The sequence below is a fragment of the Hemiscyllium ocellatum genome, chromosome 2, assembly GCF_020745735.1.
Source record: "Hemiscyllium ocellatum isolate sHemOce1 chromosome 2, sHemOce1.pat.X.cur, whole genome shotgun sequence".
Classification (NCBI taxonomy): Eukaryota; Metazoa; Chordata; class Chondrichthyes; order Orectolobiformes; family Hemiscylliidae; genus Hemiscyllium; species Hemiscyllium ocellatum.
The window spans coordinates 147036000-147052038 of record NC_083402.1 but is presented as its reverse complement, the minus strand read 5'-3'; the positions used below and the strand labels follow the sequence as shown (position 1 = coordinate 147052038).

The 16039-nt window shown below is 40.6% G+C and overlaps 1 protein-coding gene across 1 annotated transcript in view; it reads left to right on the top strand.

Moving 5' to 3' along the window:
• The first annotated feature begins 2632 nt into the window (after positions 1–2632).
• slc1a1 (solute carrier family 1 member 1) overlaps positions 2633–16039 on the top strand; it is a 66858-nt gene continuing 53451 nt past the window's right edge. Inside the window, exon 1 of the mRNA XM_060846777.1 lies at positions 2633–2715. Coding sequence (XP_060702760.1) covers positions 2688–2715 — 28 coding nt within the window. The 5' untranslated portion in view covers positions 2633–2687. The remainder of the gene's footprint in view (positions 2716–16039) is intronic.

The window sequence follows — 16039 nt, the reverse complement described above, 5'->3', positions numbered from 1 at the left end:
ACCACCGAAGTTAGGGCCACTGGGTGGTAGTCATTGAGACATGCTGCATGAGCTTTCTTGGGCACAGCGGTGATGTTGGCTTCTTGGAACAGACAGGGACAATGGCCTGTTGCAGGGAGAGGTTAAAGATGTCCAAGAAGACCTCTGCCAGTTGACATGCACATACTCTGAGTGCACAGCCTGGTACCATCGTTTTCCTTGGATTCATATGAAGGAAAACTGATCTGACCTCTGATGCAGTGACTGTTTTTTTAAGATTCCCTACAGTATGGAAACAGGCCCTTCGGGCCAACAAGTCCACACCAACCATCTGAAGAGTAACCCACCCAGACCCATTTCCCTCTGACTAACACACCTAACACTATGAACAATTTACCTGACCTACACATCTTTGGACTGTGGGAGGAAACCCACACAGACTCGGAGAAAATATGCAAAGCTCCACACAGATAGTCACCCAAGGCTAGCGTTGAACCTGGGACCCTGGTGGTTTGAGGCAGCAGTGCTAACCACTGAGCCACCATGCCATCCATGGTGTTGGGATAGGTTCGCCAAATTGCACTGTTTCTGTTTTGAACCTGTGATGTCATTCAGTCCTTGCCATAGTCGCCGGGTGTCTGTCGGGGTCTCTAGTTTGGATCGGTATTGGTCCTTGGCTGTCTTAATGGCTCTGCGAGGATCATACTTTGATTCCTTATATTTGAGTGGGTCTCCTGATCTGAAGGCCTCACGCCTGGTTTTTAGCAGGTTCTGTATGTCCTGATCCATCCAGGGTTTCCTGCTGGGGAACACCCGGATTGACTTCCTCGGTGTGCAGTCCTCCACACACTTGCTGATAAAGTCTGTGACGGTGGTGGCGTACTCGTCCAAGGTACCTGCGGCCTGTTTGAACACGACCCAATCAGCCGATTCCAGACAGCACCGGAGTTGATCCTCTACCTCCTTCAACCAGCACTGGACCTGTATCCACGAGGGGGTCTCCTGCCTGAGCTTTTCTCTGTAAGCCGGGAGAAAGAACACGGCATTGTGGTCGGAGTTCCCAAAATGAGGCGATGGAGTGGTAGGCATCTTTCACAGTGGTGTATCAGTAGTCTAAAATGTTCAGGCCCCTGGTGGGGCAGATAATATTCCATGGTACTTGGGCAATATCTTCCTTAGATTGGCTTGATTGAAATCGCCAGTTACAATAAACAGGGCCTCGGGGAGTTCTGTCTCCAGGGTGTTAGTGGTGGAGTACAGCACATCCAGAGCTTCCTCAACCTTTGCCTGAGGTGGTATGTACACAGCAGTTAGTATAGATGAAACCAAGACAATGTTGGGATCCGAAGCACGTATCACCTCTAAGAGATTTAATGCCTTGCACAGACCCACATTTACCTTCTTTTGACAGCTGAATGTCACTCCAGTATCTCTGAACATGGCTGCTGTTTTTTGCATTAGTGATGCATTCTATTGTTATGTACCATTAATATTTCCAGTAGTACTTCCCTATAATCTCAAAACCAGACTGAGAACTGTCCAACTGAAGCAAAGAAGGGCATTGACTGCCAGTCCGGTAATTTAGAATGTTTCAGCTTCTGATAAGAAGGCAAGATCTTTACCACTGTAATATCTGTTCGATGTTTATCATTATACCAAGTAACTTTTCTTTGTTGAACCACTTTCTGATGCTTGCTTCTGTGATAGATGGCTAAATGCTATGAGCTTGGGTGCTTTAGAAATGAAATTCATTGCTATTTTGAAACCTACTGACATTTAATAAAAAGTAACATTTTCAAAATTAGTCGTTCTCTCAGAAAGCTTTCGTTAAGGCTAGGTGGGTCAATCTTTGATATGTCACACCCTCACACATAAACTGTAATTCACAATAATGATTTAATGGAAATTTTGCCTTTGGCATGAGAGGGACAAAACAATATAATTTTGAATAAAAACAAACTCGAGGTTTAAAGTTGATTCTGAGAGAGATTCCCACATTTTAGCTGAAATACGCAATCAACTTCACTGTACAGTGCTGTATTTATTTAAACAGGCTTGAGATCATTTTCACTCTTATTTCAAATATATTTCATAAAATTTTCTCAACATTGATAATTCACAAAAATGTTATGTTGGGTCCATAAACAGCTTACTTTTTTTTAAACAAATACATTATAGTAAGGAAATAAATCACATTTTCCTTTTAAAAGGACCCTTTTTCATTTAATATAAATAATTTTAATTTTATGATTTACAATGAAATTTACATGAGAATTTTTATGGCAGTGATTGAAGACTGGATTCTATCAGAGCAGAATCTTCACTGTGTGCTGAATGCATGGTTAAACGATGGACTGTCCATTTGTTTTGAAATAAAAATTGTTCTATGTTTTAACGGTAGCCATTGTTCGGTTGCTCTCACTGCATTCAGAAGGGGTGGTACTTAGTTACAACTGAGTGCATGTAGCTGCTCGAGTATGGATTTGTCTGCAGTGACGGAACCCAGTGCAGTGAAGTGAAGGCAGCAGCATTTCGCACTGACTTCAGCACTGTGTTTGGTGTTTATGTGTGTGAATGTGTGTGTGTGTGTGCATGCACACATGTATTTTTAATCTGTTTCTTTGAATTTAAACCAACAAACAAACATGGGGAAGAATTCCTTAAAAAGATGTGATTTTAGAGCGGTGTTGAGGAGGAACTGGTTGCTCATGGGCACAATTCTCGCTGTAGTCTTAGGTAAGCATTGAATCTGTGTATTACCGAATCCTTTTGTTGTCTTCTACGATGGTTGCTCCTTTGTAAAATAATAAGTTGCTTCTGGTAAATGATTAATAGGTAAAGGAACATATTAAATTGAATACATTCTATTAGTTTTAAGATCTCTGTTTATTTTAACGTCGTTCTCGCACATCTCATTTTGAAGTGGATGCTTAAATTGCTGGTTTTACCAAATTACAGATGCAGAATACCATTAACGCTGTCTCTTTTAGTACTGCATAAAATAAACTGCCCGAAAGTAATTCCTTATTGTGGAACATGTTTCACTAGAACTAAAGTACCCTGATCATGCCAGTAAATATTACAGTTTTTATACCCAGTAAAGTTCCTATTAGTTGATAAATACCCATTTTTTTATTCCCCCCTTTTATTGTTATTTTCCCCACACTTTTTACTTGGTTACATCAAATCACCTTCACAGATTGCAAAAAAAAACTTCCACTCTGATGCTTGATGCACCAGATTTGCAGGAGTTGGTATGGATTACTATATTGTCTGTCTAACACGTGGAATGAATTTCCAGAGAAGGTACATGAACCCTAGAAACATTTAAGAAATTGCTGGGATTTGTAGTGGAGGTTTGTATTTCTAGATAAATTAGTTAAGAATGGCTGGATGGTCTGTTTTATCAGGACTATTTTTGTGACATCTTTTGCTGGCAGAAGAAACTTTGCCTTTATTGAATGCTTTTACTGAGAGAGAGAAAATACAAAGCTTAATTTGACCAACAGGACTTGCCCAATGGGGACTGTGAAAAGCAAGGTGAGAATCACATTAAATTATTTTATTAGAATGTATTAATTTCCTCAAAACTCATCTGTGAAGCAGCGGGTACAAAAAGCAAAATATAACAGTTGCTGGAAACCTGAAATAAAAATTAGAAAATGCTGAAAATATTTCACACATTTGACAGCAACTGTGGAGCATGAACAGAGTTAGTAATTCAGTTGGTGACCTCTTAACCTGTAAAACAAATTTTCATTTGCTAATTAAAGACATTATAAATTTGTATCTATTATTACATTTAAATTAATTTAAAACATTTTTAATATTTTAAGCATTGTAATTTTCTCCCAAGATGTTCTTTTTGCAAACTTTTTTGTTTAGAATTTTTCATCCAATGTGATCCTACAAAAATAGTCTTAATGTGTTAATGTGTTACATGTATTGCTCCTTCTCTGTTATGGTAGGCACTTTCTTGATGTGATCCATTCATCATTCACTTCAGCATTTATATTCCTTAAACATCCATTGACTTTCTTCTCACACAATATATCACTACAGCAATTACAACAGCTGATAACTGTCATTATGTGGCCTTTGTCTTCCTTGTGTAGGCAATCAACACCATTGTCTTAAACTGATGGCTTTACTCATTCGTGAGCAACATAAAGCAACCAGCCAAGCCTTTTTCTGAGAGGTGGAAGATTCATGACAGTGCATTGGTCCCAGTTCATATCTATTTTAAGTATTGTTAACATAATATTAATTTAGTGCCAAAGTTAAACTTGCAACAGCATTAACCCAGCATTTTAATTTTGATACATTGTCACAGTGAACTGCCCTTTTAAAATCAGCAGGCAAGACTATGTCTCAATCAGAGACAAATTAACATTTTGGTGGGCCAGATGTGCATATATCAAATAATATATATTAAATATTTAGATGAGGGAACTAAATGTAATATCTCCAAGTTTGCAGATGATAGAAAGTTGAGTGGGAGGGTGAGCTGTAGAGGATGCAGAGATGTTTCATTGTGGTTTGGACAAGTTGAGTGAGTGAGCAAATGCTTGGCATTTGAAGTACAACCTCGATAAATATTCATTTTGGCGGCAAAAACAGGAAGGCAGACTGTCAATCTCAACAGTGACTGATTTGGAAAGGTCAAGGTGCAACGAGATCAGAATGTTCTTGTACACAGTCGCTGAACATAAGTATCGCAGGTGCAACAGGCAAATGGTATGTTAGCCTTCATAATGAGAGGATTGGAGTCCAGGAGTAGGGATGTCTTGCTGCAATTATATAAGGTCTTTGTGAGACCACACCGGAGTATTGAATGCAGTTGTAGTCTCCTTATCTGAGAAAGGATGTTCTGGCTACAGAGGGAGCAACAAAGGTTCATCAGACTGATTCCTGAACGACAGGACTGATGTATAAAGACAGATGGGATCAGTCAGGACTATATTTAATGCAATTTAGAATGAGAGTGGGATCCCTCACAGAAACCAAAACATTCTAACAGGCCTAGATTAGGTCAGCAACGATATTCCTGATCACCTAGGAGTCCAGAGGCAGGGAGTACAGTTTAAGTGTACAGGACTATGTCATTGGGACTGACATGGGAAGAAATTTCTTTATCCGGAGAATGATGAGTCCATGGAAGTCTCTGTCACAGAAAGCAGTTGATGCTAAAACATTGATTATTTTCTAGAAGGAGATCTATATAAAGGGATAAAAGGGATCAAAGGGTATGGAGTGAAAGCTGGAACAGGGGATTGATTTTGATGTTCAGTTGTGAACTTGTTGAATGTGAAACAGGCCCAAAAGCTTGAAATGTCCTACTCCAACTCCTATTTTCTATGTTTGAGTCTCTAAATAAACTAAATAAGTGAGCAAAGAACTAGTAGGAAAATTTGAAATTACCCATTTTAGCAAAAAGAATAAAAATGAAGCATATTATCTAAATGGTGAGAGATTGCAGAGCTCTGAGTTGGGGAGGTATCGGGATGTTTCGATGAATGAATTGAAAAGGATTCATATACGGATACAGCAGGTTATTCAGAAAGCTAAACTTATTTTATTATTGCAAAGGGGAATGGAATACAAATTTAGGGACGGGATGCTTCAGTCATACAGGGCAATAGTGAGATCGCATCTGAAGTGCTGAGTACACTATTAGACTCCTTATTTCAGGTAGGATGTATATGTTTAGGAAGCAGCCTGAGAAAGATCTCTGGACTAATGCCTGAATTAGGTGGGTTGTCTGATGAGGAAAGATTGTGCAGGCTATATTTGTATGCTATAAGGATTAAAACCTATACAATTCTGAAGGTTCTTGACAGGGAGGATGTGGAAAGGATGTTTACTCTTGTGAAAGAAAATCTAGAAGTCCCTGGTGCACGGGAGGCTGAGGGGTGACCTGATAGAGATTTATAAAATTATGGACAGGGTAAATAGATTAGGTCTTTTCCCTGGGGTGGGGGCGGGGGAGGTGGGGGGGTGGGAGAGAGTCCAAAACTACAGGACTACTGGGTTAAAGTGAGTGGGGAAATATTTGAAAGGGATATAAAGAGCATTCTTTTTTCACAGAAAAAGTGGTATACGTGTGGAATAAGCTGCCGGAGGAGCTGGTGGAGACTGGTATAATTACATCATTTCAAAGGCATCTGGATGGGTACATGAATAGGAAGGGTTTAGACCAATATCAGTACAGGCCCTTTGGTTCATGATGTTATGCTAAGCATTTATCTTAAACTAAGATCAACCTAAGCTACACACTGGCTTATGCCCGAAACATCGATTCCCCTTCTCCTTTGATGCTGCCTAACCTGCTGCGCTTTTCCAGCAACACATTTTTAAGCTAAGCTACACACTCCTCAATTTACTACTGTCCATGTGCCTATCCAAGAGTTGCTTTAATGTCCCTAATGTCTCTGACTCTACTACCACTACTGGTAGTGCATTCCACCCACCCAGCACTCTCTGTGTAAAGAACCTACCTCTGACATCGCCCCCTATACCTTTCTGCAATCACCTTAAAATTATGCCACCTCATGACGAACATTTCTGCCGTGGGGAAAAGTGTCTGACTATCTACTCTATCTATGCCTTTCATTATCTCGTACACCTCTATCAAGTCACCTCTCTTCCTTCATCTCTCCATTGTGAAAAGCCTTACCTCATTCAACCTCTCGTCATAAGACAAGCCTTCCAATCCAGGCAGCATCCTGAAAATCTCCTCGGCTCTCTCTCTAAAGCATCTACATGCTTCCTACAATGAGACGACCAGAACTGAACACTATATTTCAAGTGTGGTCTAACCAGGGTTTTGGAGAGCTGCAGCAAAAACTCGTTGCTCTTAAATTCAATCCCCCTGTTAATGAAAGCGAAAACATCTTATACCTTATTAACAACCCTATCAATCTGGGTGGCAACTTTGAGGGGTCAAGATCCCACTGTCCCTCTACACTGCCAAGAATCCTGTCTTGAACCCTGTATTCAGCATTCAAATTTGACCTTCCAAAATGAATCACTTCACGCTTTTCCAGGTGAAACTCCATCTGCCACTTCTCAGCCCAGCTCTGCATCCTGTCAATGTCTTGTAGTCTGCAACAGCCTTTGACACTACCTCCAACATCACTGACCTTTTTCTCATTGGCAAACTTACTAACCCACCCTTCTAATTCTTCATTCAAGTCATTTGTAAAAACTACAAAGAGCAGAGGCCCAAGAACAGATCCCTGTGGGACATCAGTGGTCACCGACCTCCAGGCAGAATATTTTCCATTAACTATTACTTGCTGTCTTCTTTCAGACAGCCAATTCTGGATCCAGACAGCTAAATTTTCCTTTGTCCCATATCGCCTAACCTTCTGAATGAGCCTATCGTGGGGAACCTTATCAAATGCCTTACTGAAAGCCATTTCCACCACATCCACTGCTCGACCTTCATCAATTTGTCTCATCACATCCTCAAAGAACCCAGTAAGGCTTGTGAGGTATGACCTACCCCTACCAAAACCATGCTGACTCAGGAGTTAGAGGGATATAGGCTAAATGTGGGGCAAGTGGGACTAGGTTAATTTAGGATGGCATGGACGAGTTGGATTGCAGATGTCACATCTGTGTGACATGAAATCATAAGTTAAAAATCATGGGTAATCCATTTAGGACAAACAGAAAAGAGAATCCTTTTCTCACCAAGAGTCACGTGTCTTTGAAACTCTCCCTTAAAACGGACAGTGAAAGCAGAGTGTTTGAATGTTTTAAAAGGTTGATAGATGCTTAACAAGCAAAGGGGTGAAAGGTTGTCAGAGTAACGTGGAGAAAGATTAGTCATAAACGTTTTGAATGTGAAAAAGGCTCAAGGACCCAAATGGCCTACTCTTTTTCCCAACTCATCTTTTCATGTGCTCTGTTGGATTGCAAGGTCTACTTTCACTCCCCCCAAAAAACCCAGATACATGGCTGATATATTTCAGTTCCTTTGTCCAGCTGAAACAAAAGGCACACATTGAGCCTTCATTAAGTGCAGTGACTTGTTGACTTTCAGAATAAATTGAGGAAAGTTCAACTACTGAGATGTGTGAAACATGAAGACCAAGTTTGGAAGATGTGCAATCCTACACTCATAACCAAATACATAAAACTCTGTTTTTTGAGTTGTTAGAATAGGGCAATTGTATCTGATTATATGGTGGCAAATAAAAGAGGTTTGGAGCACTAGATTGCAACACTACATGCCTCTTCAGACAGAATAGGAAATTGTGTTTGATAATTTTATGAGACAACTTAGAGGACATAAAGTTATTAAGTACAAATTTCAAAGAAAACATTTGATAAGGTGCCACATTAAAAGACAACAGCAGAAGATAATAGCTTATGATGTTGGAGGTGATACATTAGTACGGTCGAGGATTGGCTAACAAACAGAGAACAGAGGGTCGGAATAAGTGGATCATTATCAGGTTGATAATTGTAATTAGTGCTGGGAGCAGTGCTGGGGCTCAGATAGTTTAGGTGAGTGGACAAAACAATTGCCATTGGAAGCACTTCAGAGAAAGGTTCATTAGGCTGATTCCTGAGGTGAAGGGATTACCTTAGGAGGAAATATTGAGCAGCTTGGGTGTATATTTATTGGATTTTCAAAGAAGGAGAGATAATCTTATTGAAGTACAGGATTCTTAACAGGACAGACGATGAGATAATGTTTCAGAGTTTCATAGATTCACGCAGTGCAGAAAAGGCCCTTGAGCCCATTGAGTCTGCACCAATACAACTATGACTAATCCCAATTTCCTACACTTGTCCCCTATTCTTGAATGTTATGATATTTGAAGTACCTTTCCAAATATTTTTAAACGTTCTATAAGTTTCCAGCCTCTACTACCTTCCTGGCCATAGAAGAGACCTAATGAAACATTCAGAAAGAAAACAGAATAAATTTCAATGTACACAAATAAGCATTCATGTGAAAAAGAAATTGGGCAATTTACAGGTTATGCTGGGTCAGTACGTGAGGGAGAAAGGAATAGGAGGAGATGTTGACAGGATCAATGGAAAAGGGATGGAAAGGGCCTTCTCTATGGAGCATTTTTACTAGTCAAGGCATGTTCGACAAAATTGCCTGTTTCTGTGCTTCAGACTCTTCAAAACAAACTGAAACCAAGCTATAGTTTAGAAAACGGACCAGGCATGATTAAAGTAACTGTACCAAGAATAGGATTAGTGCATCAGGCTTCACATCATTCTTAGAGGTAAGACTTTTTGTAAACCGAAGGCATGCAAAATTCAACTTGCCACCTTCCTAATTCAATGGATGGCTGGATGCTTTAAGTAATCAGTTTAATTACTTAACTGAATCACAATATACTTGTCCTTTTTAATCACAGATGTTCTCATTATTATCCCTTCTTAAGGTTAACACAAATATTCCAACACAATCTCACCCATTAAGTCTTTATTCAACTAGACATGATCAACATTTCACAACTTGGCTTGATATGCTATGAATAATTGAGAAATAATTATCCTTTTAAAACATTTACATTCTTCAAAATTAGAGCAGACCTTTTGTGTAAATTTCATTAACAAATTTGTACAATAATTAGACTTCACAAAATTAAATTTAGAAGTGTTTTGGAGATGAATAAGTTTTATATGCTATTTCATAAACCCTTACAATAGCATTAGTTTTTAGATGCATTTTGTAAAGAACCAGTCCTCTGCTCACAATTTATTTGCTTCAGTCTTGCTGGTGACAATCAATTGAAACAATTTCCCACACAAAATCAGAGAACACCCCTTTCAATCACTCACTCACTTTTGCCCTTTTCAAAACTAGTACTAACTGTGAATGCCATAAGATTTTCCAGGCAGAGGGACATCTAGAACAATGACATAACACTTAAGTATAAAGGGTTGATAAGTTAAGTCAGAAATAGCGAAAATTTTCTTTTCTGAGTACTTTGAAATTCTCTGTTGCACAGAGCAATGGCACTGATCATTAAATATATCGCTAATGTTGTCATGCAATTCAACATCTGAAACATCAAAAGATCCTCCAAAGATATGTGATATCTCCATTGGAAAAGTAGTCAGCTAATTGCTGTTACTGTGGAATTAAACATTGGAAAGAGAATGGTTTAAGTAATGATTGCCTCAATGGTGTATTTAAAATAGCTGAAGCAAATGCAGGCTTGTCTTATGTATGATTAGAATAGTGTTGTCGAATAAACCATGAGCCACATTCGAATAATTATGAATCTAAATTTGGTTAGTTGTGTTCCTAAAGAATAAATCAAAAATAATAAATTGACAATATCATTGGGTATTTAAGCTCAATGTTTAAAATTAGACAGTGCATACTTTAAGTTTTTTTGAGTGTTTGTTGGCAGTATGGTAAGATGAAAAGGAGAATATATGTTTGATCAGCAGGAGTGCTGACGGATATTGCAATTACTGCTAGATAACACTAACTTAGCTCCTCTTTGTTCATATTTCCAGTTTTTACTAAAGTAGTTCAAAAAAATAGTCGATTCCATAATCTCCCATGAGGCTGGAGGTAATCCACTCAGATCCACCAGAGAGTCACAAATTATATTGCTCAGAACTTACATTCTCAGGGAGCTCTCTTTTTAAAACCAACATATATTCTAATTCGGAATTAAAAAGATTATTGTGATGGTTGTACTTTAAAAAGTTGCTCCTTAAAGTCACCAATTCAGTCATGTTTGAGAGAAAAAAAAGCACAGGTTCCAAATGTTGGAGATGTCTATTAAAGAAAGTGCAGTCAAATACTTTGTTTCTGTATTGTATTGTACATAGAATCACTTTAATGAAGAATATTAGACAATCCACAAATGGAAAAAGGTATGTTTCTGTTAAAGTTTTTTGAGAAAGTGAGCTTTTGTTCAGTCTGTGATATTTGTTGTTGACCAGTCTAGTTCCTTGCTATCTGTGAGAACAAAAACCCCTTGATTTATATCTGGCCTGATTTCTGTAAGTATATCAGATTACCCTGTGAAGGTTTGGAAAAATGCTCCTCATGCTGGCTATGTGGCCAACAGGTAAGATCTACCAACTTTTATTGAAGCATTTCAAAGCACACTTTAAGAATATAGGGCAAGATGAGAACTTCTGAAAAATTCAGAGCTAGTTTGACGATAACGTACTTCCAGTGTGAAGCCTCTTCCACCCGAAGCCACATAGAAAGTTAATCATAGAATTATTACAAAAGGGGCTATTCCGTTTATTCTGTCCACACTTGTTATTGAAATGAGAATTTCACTCAGTACCATTCTCCTGCGTTTTCTCTGCAACCCTGTATATTGTTCCTGTTCAAATGACTGTCTAATATCCACTTGAATGTCTTGATTGAACCCACCTGCATTACATTCTCAAGGCTGTGCATTTCTCACCTAAATGAATTTCTAAGATAATTTTTTTTCCCGGTTCTCCTTTTGTGAATACTTTAGCTCTGTGCCCTTTCACACGTAGCGACATTTTCTCGCTATATACTCACTTCAGACCTGCCATGGTTTCGAAAATCTTCTCTCAGTTTGCTTTTCTGTAAGGAGAACAGTCCAATCTCTCACACTTACCTTCGTAACTGGAATTCTTCATCGCTGGAACCATGGTCCATAGAACAGAGAATTTAGGACAGTGCCACGCAGAACAGGCCCTTCAGCCCTCAATGTTGTGCCAACCTTTTATCCTAGTGTAAGATCAAACTAACCCACACACCCAATGTGGGTTCCTATCATCCATGTGTTTCTCCAAGAGTCGCTTAAATGTCCCTGATGTATCTGACTCTACCAACACCACTGGCAGTGCATTCTACATACCCACCATTCTCTGTGTAAAGAACCTGCCTCTGATATTCCCCCAAACCTTCTTCCAATCACCTTAAAATTATGTCCCCTCGTGATAGCCATTTCCACCCTGGGAAAAAAGTCTCTGGCTAACCACTCTATCTATTCCTCTCATCATCTTGTACGCCTCTATCAAGTCACCTCTCATCCTTCTTCACTCCAATGAGAAAAGCCCAATCTCCCTCAACCTTTCTTCATGAGGCATGCCCTCCAGTCCAGGCAGCATTCTGGAAAATCTCCTCTGCACCCTCTCTTAAGCTTCCACATCTTTTCCATAATGAAGTGACTAGAACTGAACACAATATTCCAAGTGTGGACTAACCAGGACTCTATAGAGCTGCAGCATAACCTCGCGGCTCTTAAACTTAATCCCCCTGCTAATAAAAACCAACACACCATACGCCTTCTCAACAATCCTATCAATCTTTGAGGGATCTATGACATGGATCCCAAGATCCCTGTGTTCCTCCACACTGCCAAGAATCCTGCCTTTAACCTTATATTCTGCATTTAAATTCGACCTTCCAAAATGATTCACTTCATGCTTTTCCAGGTTGAACTCCATCTGCTGCTTCTTAGCCCAGCACTGCATGCTGTACTTTGCAACCTACAACAGCCCTCCACACTATCCACCACTCCGCCAACTGTCATGTCATTGGCAAATTCACTCACCCATCCTTCCACTTCCTCATCCAAATCATTTATAAAAATCACAAAGGGCAGAGGTCCTAGAACAGATCCCTGCGGAACACCATTGGTCACCAAGCTTCAGGCTGAATACTTTCCATCTACCACCATCCTCTGTCTTGAATGGGCCAGCCAGTTCTGTATTCAGACAGCCAGATTTCCCTGTATCCCATGACTCCTTACTTTCTGAATGAGCCTACCATGGGAAACCTTATCAAACACCTTGCTAAAATCCAGATACACCGCATTCCCTGCTCTACCTTCATCCGTGTGTTTTGTCACATCCGCAAAGAATTCAATAAAGTTTGTGAAGCATGATGTGTCCCTCACAAAGCCATGATGACTATCTCTAATCAAGTTATGCTTTTCAAAAGAATCTTAAATCCTGTCTCTCAGAGTCCTCTCCAATAATTTGCCCACTACTGATGTAAGACTGACTGTTGTACTTCACAGGGTTATCCCTATTCCCTTTCATGAACAAGGGAATAACATTTTCTACCCTCCAATCATCTGGCACTACTCCAATCAACAGTGAGGATGCAGAGATCATCGCTAAAAGTGCAATAATCTCTTCCCTCACTTCCTGTAGTAACTTTGGGTATATCCCGTCTGGCCCAGGGGATTTATCTATCCTCATGTTTTTCAAAATTTCCAGCACATTTTCTTTCTTAACATGAACCTGTTTGAGCATATCAGCCTGTTTCACACTGTCCTCACAAACGACAAGGTGCCTCTCACTAGTGAATATCAAGCAAAGTATTCATTAATGATCTCCCCTACCTACCCTGACAGCAGGCACAAGTTACATCCACTATCCCTGATTGGCCTTACTCTCATTTTGGATATCCTCTTGTTCCTCGCATAAGTGTAGAATACCTTGGGTTTTTCCTTAATCCTACCCACCAAGGCTTTTTCATGCTCCCTTCTAGCTCTCCTAAGTCCATTCTTCAGTTTCCTCCTGGCTTCCTTGCAACCGTCTAGAGCTCTGTCTGATCTTGCTTCCTCAACCTTAAGCAAGCTTCCTTCTTCCACTTGATTAAATGTTCAACGTCTCTTGTCATTTAAAGTTCCTTCATCCCACTATCCTTTCCTTGTCTCAGTGGGACAAACTGTCCATCACGCGCGCCAAGAACTCCCTAAACAACCTCCGCATTTCTGTTGTGCATTTCCCTGAGAATATCTGTTCCCAATTTATGCTCCACAGTTCCTGCCTAAAAGCATGGTAATGCCCCCTCCCTCAATTAAATACTTTCCCATAGTGTCTGCTCCTATCCCTCTCCATAACTATAGTAAATGTCAGGGAGTTGTGATCACTATCACTGAAGTGCTCTCCCACTGAGTGATCTGACACCGGACCTGGTTCGTTGCCAAGCACCAAATCCAATTTGCATTCCCTCCAGTCGGCCTATTTAGATATTGAGTCAGGCATCCTTCCTGGACCTGACAAAATCTGCACCATCCAAACTATTTGCACTAACGAGTTTCCAATCAATATTAGTGAAGTTGAAGTCACCCATGACAACAACCCTGTTACTTTTGCAACTTTCCAAACTCTGCCTCCCCATCTGCTCCTCCGTGTCTCTGTTCCTATTGGAGTGCCAATAGAAAACTCCCAATAAAGTGACTGCTCCTTTCCTGTTTCTGACTTCCACCCATACTATCTCTGTAGGCAAATCCTCCTCGATGACTACCTTTTCTGCAGCTGTCATACTATCCCTGATTAGCAATGCCACTCCTCCATCTCGTTTATCTCCCTCCCTTTTACTTTTGAAACATCTAAATCCCGGAACATCCAACAACCATTCCTGCCCCTGTGATATCCAAATCTCTATCATGGGTACAACATCATAGTTCCAAGTACTGATCCATGCTGTAAGTTCATCACCCTTATTCCTGATACTTCTTGCACTAAAATAGACTCACTTCAAACCATCACACTGACTGCAACTTCACCCTATCAACTGTCTATCCTTCCTCACAGACTCTCTGCACACTGTATCTGCCTGCTGACCAGCTACCCCATTCTCTGATCCATAGCTCTGGTTCCCATCCCCATGCCAACCTAATTTAAACCCTCCCAAAGAGATCTAGTAAATCTCCCTCCCAGGATATTGGTACCTCTTTCAGTTCAGTTGCAACTCATCCTCCTTGCACAGGTCCCACCTCCCCCAGAAGGTAACTTAATGGTCTACATATCTGAAGCCCTCTCTCCTGTACCAGCCCTGCAGTCATGTGTTCAGCTGCACTCACTCTCTTAAAAAAATCACATAACACCAGGCTATAGTCAAACAGGTTTATTTGGAGGCACTAGCTTTCGAAACGCTGCTCCTTCATCAGGTGGTTGTCAGGTAATACCTGCTCCTGCAACAACCTGATGAAGGAGGAGCGCTTCGAAAGCTAGTGCTTCCAAATTAACCTGTTGGACTATAAACTGGTGCTAGGTGACTTTTAACTTTGTCCACCCCATTCCAATATTGGCTCCTCCAAATCACTCTCTGTTCCTAGCCTCACTAGCAAGTGGCACTGGCGGCCATCCTGAGATTATTATTCTGTGTCCTGTCTTCTAGCTTCCAACCTAACTCCCTATATTCACTTTTCAGATCCTTATCCCTTTACCTCCCGATGTCATTGGTACCAATGTGTACCATGACTTCTGACTGCACCCCTCCCCCTTAAGGATTCTGTAGACCCGATCCGAGACATCCCTGACCCTGGCTCCTGGGAGGCAGCACACCATCCAGGAGTCTCATTTGCGACCAGCTCATCCCCTGTCTCTTTCTGTCACGATTGAATATCCTATCACTGTCACTCCCCTATTCTCTCCCCTTCCCTTTTGAGCCACAGAACGAGGCTTAGTGCCAGAGATCTGGCTGCTGTGGCTTTCCCCAGTAGGTCATCCTCCCAATAGTATCAAAGCAGCATACTTATTATTTAGGGGGACAGCCATAGGGGGTTCCTGCACTATCTGCCTATTCCTTTTCCCTCCCCTGACAGTCATCCAACTACCTTTATCCTGTAACTTAGTTGAATGCCTCCCTATAACTCCTCTCTATACTGTATCCCCCTCACCCTCCCGAATAATCTGAAGTTCGTCCAGCTCCAGCTCCCTTTCCCTAACGCGGTCTTTGAGGACTTGGAGTTGGGGTCACTTCTCGCAGGTGAACTCTGCAGGGGCACTAGTTCGGACCCTTACCTCCCACATCCTGCAAGAGGAGCATGCATTTGCCCTAACCTCCAATCCCTCTGCTTTAAACTGATGTATCTCCAACACTTCCTAACATCCTTCTCAAAATGTGACAGCTAAAGGGTGGGATACTCCAGCTGAAGCCAAATTCTTATACAATAAATAATTTCTGCAAATTTCAAGGAAGAGGCATGAAACTGCCCCCAATGTGTAAAATCCAAGATTTAGTGCAGGTCAGAATTAAACATCAATTCATTTGGAGACAACTACAGGAGCCAGCCAATGCAATTTGATCAGTTACCATTCTCTAATCTAACTG